The sequence below is a fragment of the Physeter macrocephalus genome, chromosome 4 (assembly GCF_002837175.3).
Source record: "Physeter macrocephalus isolate SW-GA chromosome 4, ASM283717v5, whole genome shotgun sequence".
In the NCBI taxonomy this organism is placed as follows: Eukaryota; Metazoa; Chordata; class Mammalia; order Artiodactyla; family Physeteridae; genus Physeter; species Physeter macrocephalus.
The window spans coordinates 29,950,571-29,958,336 of NC_041217.1; the positions used below are offsets into that span (position 1 = coordinate 29,950,571).

Here is a 7,766-nt window from a genome sequence, read left to right on the forward strand (position 1 = left end):
CGGGCTCTGTAGTTTGCAGCACATGGGCTCTCTCGTTGAGGCATGAGAGCTCAGTAGCTGTGGCACGTGGGCTTAGTTGCCCTGTGGCATGTGGGATCTTAGTTCCCCCACCAGGGATCGAACCCTCGTCCCCTGCATTGGAAGGTGGATTCTTTACCACTGGACCACCAGGAAGTCCCCCAAGAGATGTGATTTTAAAGGGAAGCAGAGAAGTGAAGAATAGTTGTAAATTTTAAATTATAAGGGGCATATTTTAAATAGTGGACAATTTAAAAACTCATTTGTAAGCCAATATGAATAATACAGCATAGAGAAAGTGAGAAATAGATGATGAGGGTAGAGGGGAAATAATTTCAGGAATAAAATTACTGTGTGGGTGAGCATAGGATCCATAGCACAGTTTGATCAGTCGGGCTGAGCTGCATGAGCTTCTTCAATTTTAACAATGGAAACAGTGTTTACATGCAGGTGCACATTTTAGATTGGTAATGGAAAGGTGAGGTAGGGGTCATCTGATAATTTGTTTTCTCAATGAAATATGGGCAAAGTGAAGTGTTTGGCATGGGGTCAAAATGTTTTAAGGAAAGAAGCCATAAAATAGTAGTTTAGGAGAGTGGAGACTAGAATTTGTGACAAATGTCTGGTTTCAACATTGGTTCACCAGAGGAAAATGTGCAAACCTGTTTTAAGCACACTTGTCTCTGAGAGCCCACACTTGGTTACTTATCAAGCACCATATCTTCAAAGATAGGCTATATCACTTTGGCTCTCACTCACTGTCATTTTCCACTCTGATTCAGACACCTAGAATTTTCTTTTATCTTGCTCTTCAGCTCATTCATGCGTTTAAAAACATTTTTCAAATGATATTTTATTTTGCATTTCCATGTGTTTTGTGTAGGAGGAGAGTTTTCCAAATGTTTTCAAGGGATATGGAAGTAGGACTTCTACTTCTCTGAATTTGTTTCATCATTTATGAAATGGGAGTAATATCTACTTGCAGAATTGTGGTTAAGTATTAGAAATGATATGTATAAAATATTGGCCCATAAAAGACAATCAATAAATAATAGTTGTAATTATTATTACCACTAAATATTATTTTGTCTAAAGAATAAAAAGATCTTGCTTCTACCCTGCTTTTTTTCCTAGATAAAGTTAGCTTCTGAAACTCTGAAACTGTATTTTTAAACAAATACTTTTTAAACAATTTTAATGTGCTATAATGTTTCTAAGTTTCTTATGTATTAGTTTGGTTGGAATATAAGATATCTTACTGAATGATAATTTTTTGTATTTTGAGTTATATAATGTTTTAGGGCCTTGATAATGTAATATTTGAGAAAGAATAGACTTTAAATAGGAAATGTATTTTCTTATGAGACTTTATTCTTATTACACAAGCAAAAAAATTATATTAAAAATATAATTTGAAAAACCCAGTAATAACAATGAGGAAAAAACATGGAGTAAAAAAGCCAACATATAACTTGAAAGGGATTTTTGAAAACTGTCACAATATTATCCATATCCTCTTTGTCTACTAAAATATTACTGAAGACTACAATGTTTTGAAGTAAAGCATTATATCAATTTGAGTAACTAATACTAAGAAATGCTAATCATATAATTTTAGTGTCAGTCTGGGTTATTTTTTTTTCCCCAAATTAGAACAGCCATTGCTACACTTGGTGTTCTCTAAAGGAATATAAATACTACCAAAATCAGTGTTCAATGCTTAAAGGAGAAATATGAGACACTGACATAGTGAATCTTTATTCCATATCTTCTTCCATGTTGCTCTGCTCTAGGACATGCATTTCTGTTTCAGGTAGTAACCCATATTCATTCAGGAAAGATTCCACATCCCCAGTAAAAAATTCTTCGGCAAACTGTTCAGCAACACTAATGAAATTGCTTATGAGTTCCCCACCTTTGTAGACGAGCAGTGTGGGGAGTACATCTGAGGAAAAGCGGTCCCCAGCACCTGTATTACAAGCTTTTATTTTACAAAACTTGACCGTAGGGTATTCTGCTGCAAGGCATATTAAGCTACTGTTTAGAGCATCACAGCCCTTAATACCATCTTCATAAATGTGAACAATGATTGTGATTATTTTCTGCTCCTTTTCAATGGTTTCCAGGAATTGCTCCCCAGATTCCAGCTCATAGACAAACCCATATCTAGGCCCGAAACTCAGCTTCTGGTGCATATCCTGCATACACTGCCTACGGTATTTACGAAGGCAACTTTCATCTTCTTTTTCTCTGTGGATTAGCTCATATTCTTGAATGCTCATCTGGAAATAGATGAAAGAAATGATAGAGATCATTCAGTCAGAAATTTATATTCCTTATAATACCAAACCCATTCTCAACTTAAAGAGTTTGCATTGGCTGTCCCCCCTACCTCCTGAGATGGCCTTCTCCTTCACCTCATTTGTTCAAATGTCACCTTCTTTGATTATTCTACCTAAAAGTGTCCTGCCCCATGCTTTCTGTTCTTTATGCTGGTTTATTTTTCTTCGTAGCAATAAACATTACTTGATATTATAGTAAATGTTTATTTGTTTCATTGTTTAATATTAGTTTTTCTAACTTTTATGCTGTATGGGGGCAGAATTTAGTGTCTGGCACATAATAGAGGTTCAGTAATTATTTCATGATTAAATACATGCATAAGTATTGCTAAATATAGTTGAGCTATGAGATGGTCATGAAATGTGCCACTTTGGGTGAAAAAAATCCAGCAAGGTCTACTCTAGAGTGACTTTCATAAAAGTGTATACACATGCGCATGCATGCACAAGTGCCTGAACACGCACTTAAATGTGTTTCCAACAGATGCCTTTGGACATTATTGTCTCCTCCACAAAAGTTGTGAAAAAGATTTTTTCTTATCACTTACTAATTTTTTTGGAATATGTAGGGTTGAATTTAAGAAAGACAGCTTTTACTACTCTTTGGAGTTCACCAGCTTAGCCAAAAGACCAGCAGCATCACCATTACCTGAGAAGTTCTGGGAAATGCAAATTTGGGGATGCCAACCCAGATCTACTGAATCAGACTCTGTAAGTGCGAGGCTGAGTGAGACATGTTTAAACAAGCCTTCTAGGTGATTCATATGCACTGGTTTAGGCTAAAATGAGAAAAGACCTAACTTCCATCTTCCAAGACAGCTACTTTTCACTGAAGCTGGAATATAAAATTACTTGCAGAGCCTTTCTTGATAGCTATGTCATTATTAACTTAGTCAATAGAATGTTAAACACCCTTTGCCTTCACACACACACACACACACACACACACACACACACACACACACAAGATATAAAGGAGTGATGATGGGACATAGTATGACTAAGAGATGTGGAGCAGCCCAGAGCCAGGGAAGTTGGATGACTTCCAAATTTATGGAAAATCTACTATGTTTTAGACAATTTACATAGATTATTTTTCTTAATCTTCACAATAAACCTGTCAGGTAGTTTTATTACAGAAGATACTGAGATTAAGTAGAAGTATTTGGTGCTTTCATTATTTCCTTCTCTTGTTTCTTCCTCCTATATTTGTTTTTCTAATATCCTCATTCTTCTTATTATTGTTTTCTGCTTTAAAATTATCGTTCCAACTTAATTTGTTTTAATCCTAAACATTGTTAAATGTTTTATATAATTTTTAAGTTGCTACCATAGTTCTGCTAATTTAACAGGCTGAACCACAAAATACTGATTTACATATGCATTTGAGCACTCTTATGAGAACTTGTGCCATTCACATCTTCAGGCAAATAGATATTTAGGCATTCAGATACATTTCTAAAGCTTAACCTTAATACAACATTTTTAATCATTATAATGTCTCACATTTGTATAGCATTTTACATGTTTCAAAATATGTTCTCATTTATTTTCTCTTCACATCCCTTTAAAACAAGTGGAGGAGGTATTGTTATAGTTCCTCAGATAGGAAAATTTAATTGTCTCATCCACATCACATAGTGACTCAGTGAAGGAATCAAAATCTGAAAACGCGATCTTTTTTTTTTCCACTTCCCTCACAAACATTTTATTGCATTAATTTTTTTTTGTTTTGGCTGTGCCAGGTTTTAGCTGCATCATGAGGACTTCTTAGTTGCAGCATGCAGACTCTTAGTTGCAGCATGCATGCGGGATCTAGTTCCCTGAACCCAGGCCCCCTGTATTGGGAGCACAGTCTTACCCACTGGACCACCAGGGAAGTCCCTGAAAATGAGATCTTAGATTTGAAGATTTTTTACAATGGCCAGAAGCCTAGAACCAAGAATATTTCTGATGTACAGACTGTCTGTTGAGAATCAATATACAACAATCAATATACAACAACTCATATATGCTGGTTTGGAGATAAATAAGCCACTAAAGTGATTTTTTCCCCACAATGAAAATCACCTTATGGTTTCTTTTAGTATGTCTTTAGTATTGCTGTTGTTTTTTATATAAATAATATGTGCTAATTATAAAGATTCAAAACTGAACTAAAAGCTAAAGGAAGGAAGTAATAAATACTGAAATTTTTACTACTCTGATACTCTAAGATAATCTCCATCAAGATTTTAGAGATCATTTTTTCATGTTTTGCTTTTTTATGTATGTATGACATATACATTATATAATAAGAAATAAGTGAGAATTTTTTAAAATGCTGCTCTTAAAAAAATCATGGATATATTTTTTTCATAGTGTGGCTTATTCTGCTTACCTTCTTCCTCCTCCTTGGAAAGGAGGTTGAGAACTGTCAACCAATCCCACCCTTCCAATTAACCAATATTGTCAGTTTGGTGAGTGTCTTTCCATACTTTTCTACATACATGCTCATAGAAGCATAAACACATATACAGTGTTTGTTTGTTTTCCATTGCTCTAGAGAATGGGATCATATAAATTAAAATTCTCTGTATCTTGCTTTCTCATGTTGTGGAACTACCTCTAAGTCAACTCATGTATTTGTAACTCATTCTTTTAACAGTTGCCATGTATTTCTTAGTATGGGATGACTTTGTAGGCATAGGTGTTTACTGCATTTTCTTTTTTTTGCTAATACAAACAATACTATAATAAAAACACCCTGTAGATTATTTATTTTTGATTTCTTCTTATCTTACCTTTCTGCTGAATCTTTCTTTTGAGTCTTTGTCATCTCTACTCTGAGGAGAAGACATTTGTCTGAGAATCTCCTTCTTGCTGGGTGGGAATGAATTACTATCTTCACTCTCCAATTTAAACTTTCTCCAATCATTTATTACTCCTTTGGGTCCTGGAATAAAATTTAAAACAAATTGTTTTCCTTTTTACTTTCAAAAGGACTATTTACACAATTGATATTTGTATAAGTATTGCCATGGAAATAGACTTGCTATCTTCTGTATCAGAAAAATTATCTTATTTGGGCTAGAAATTTCTGACTGCCTTGCTCATAGAAATGTTCTCCCACATTAATCTTGTTAAGTGGGTTTTGACTAAGAATCTTTCTATAACATCTGTGTTAATGAAAATACAAATTATGCACTTTGAGCTATTGGAAAAAATTGTGGGTAAAGATATTAAAAAATTAGAGTATAGAGAGGAAAGTAGAATTTTAGAAAAATAGTACTGTCATTAAATAAGAAAGAAACTTCAGCAATAAACTAAAATTGGAAGCACACTATTAACAAAGGAAACTAGGATTTGGGGGGAAACAGATTGAAATGTTATCAAGATCCAGAGAACAATAATGACAATAGCACTTAAAAGACAACCAGTAAGAGGGAGGCCTGACTTCAATTAAAACTAAAATGGCTTTAAGAAACTTATTATATAACCATTCAATTCTTTCTAAGAGCCTAAGGATCTTTTTACAAATATAGAAAAGATGGAATTTGCAGATTTAAGAATATTAATTAAATCAAGGATGATCTAACTGAAGTTCTGATGTTCAGCTGCCCTGATAAATAATAACAGTGTTTGGAAGAAGGTCTAAATTCTTGAAAATATGGAGTTTTAAATATCCTTCACTAAAACTTAGCCATATCCATACTTTAATATTGTATTATGTATGTAGATGTATTCTCTCTGCCACATATTTCCTAATAATTTTTATTTATATAATAATATATAATTTTAATATAAATTGATTTATATTAATTATGTTCAATCGATGTTTTTTTACTTGCATAGTCTTCATTTTCCAGATGTGTCTTCTGCATATACAAAATATGCATGTGTATAGCATGCGTTTATGTGTGAAGAAGAGAGAATCCCTTTTTTTCCTCTTTTTTTACAAATGGTAGTATATTATGCACACTTCTGTTCACTTTTCTGTTTTTACTTCATAATATATCTTAGAGATTTTTTTCACATATATACATAAACATCCTTTTTTAAAAATGGAGGCATGGTATTCTACTGTGTAGATATTAATTTACTTAGTTTCTTATTGATGTAAATGGTTGCTCCACATTTTTTCTCTGACATATGATTCTGAGTGAAGAACCCTGCACATACATTTTTTTTCCTCTCTGTGCAGGTCTACATATAGGTAATGGTAGTAAAATTGCTTGGTCAAAAAGCATATATATTTCTAATTTTAATATTGCTAAACTACCTTTAAAGAGGTTGTACCAATTTACACTGCTACCAGTAATGTATGAGTATGCCTCTTTCCAAAGTGTGATATTAAACTTTTTTACTTTTACAAACCATGTGAAAAAAATGTATTTCACTATATAGTTCTAACTTTGTAAGTGCCTATAATTTTTTTTTTCTAAATAGTCTATTCTATATTTTGCCCATTTCTCCATTTGGTTGTTGGTTTTATTCTTATTGATTTGTAGAAATTTTAGTATATATTAGGAAATTCACCCTTTGTCAGTTAGTTGCAAATGTTTTTCCTCAATTTGTTAAATTTTTTTTGGATTTTGCTCCTGATGACTTTTACCAGACAGCAGACATTTGCTTCCCCCCCTTCCTTCCTTCCTTCCTACCTCCCTCCCTGCCTCCCTCCCTCCCTCCCTTCCTTCCTTCCTTTCTTCCTTCCTTTCCTCATTTCTATAGCTGAATTTATCAGTCTTCCTTTATGGTTTCTTGGTTTTGTGTCATACTTAGAAGGTATTCTAAACACTGCCACTATGAAATTAGTTTTCATGCATTTTTGTTTAGTACTCATATGAATTCATTCAAACTCAAAATGACATCTAATTGAAACTGTTCTAAAAGTATTTATTTCACATTAATTTATCCAGTCAAATATTTTTTAGATGATTCCATCAACCCATTCAAAGGTATTACTTAAATTTCATACTGAATAGTGGCAATAAGAACATTAGAGATCTCCAGATCTAATTTTAATTTTATAATTATTTTTTTCTTTTAACTTTGCTTACCTGTATGTGTGGCCTGTCCTTCAGTGTCTTCCTCCAAACTTTGCCTTTTGGCTCCTTCCATTTTAGAGATTCAGATTTGATATAATCTATAGGATAAACAAAGAAAAAATGACGACAGATGAATTCTAGGAGAAATATATGTATATATTCTGCTGCCAGCTTCCATGTAAGTTAAGGGTTATCACTAAGTGATGCAGTGTTTAGTTTTCTATCTACCTTGTAAAAGCACATCAATTTAATATTTGTGTCCTTAAAGATATTTGGACCTAAGAATTTTACATAATTTATAGTTTGTCTTTTTTTACTTAAAAAGCCTTCAGCTTGGGTCTATGTACTTAGTAAACTTTATTTATTACTGATTTTCTTT

General features: G+C 33.1%; 1 protein-coding gene across 1 annotated transcript; it reads right to left on the minus strand.

The window, feature by feature from the left end:
* Window positions 1-1,516: 1,516 nt before the first annotated feature.
* On the minus strand, window positions 1,517-7,460 carry PDC (phosducin). Its single transcript, XM_007117744.1, has 3 exons — window positions 7,400-7,460; window positions 5,144-5,295; window positions 1,517-2,300 (listed from the first exon to the last, which is right to left on the minus strand). The coding sequence occupies exons 1-3, from the start codon at window positions 7,458-7,460 to the stop codon at window positions 1,776-1,778; spliced, it is 738 nt and encodes a 245-aa protein (XP_007117806.1). The 3' UTR covers window positions 1,517-1,775.
* Between the last annotated feature and the right edge of the window lie 306 nt (window positions 7,461-7,766).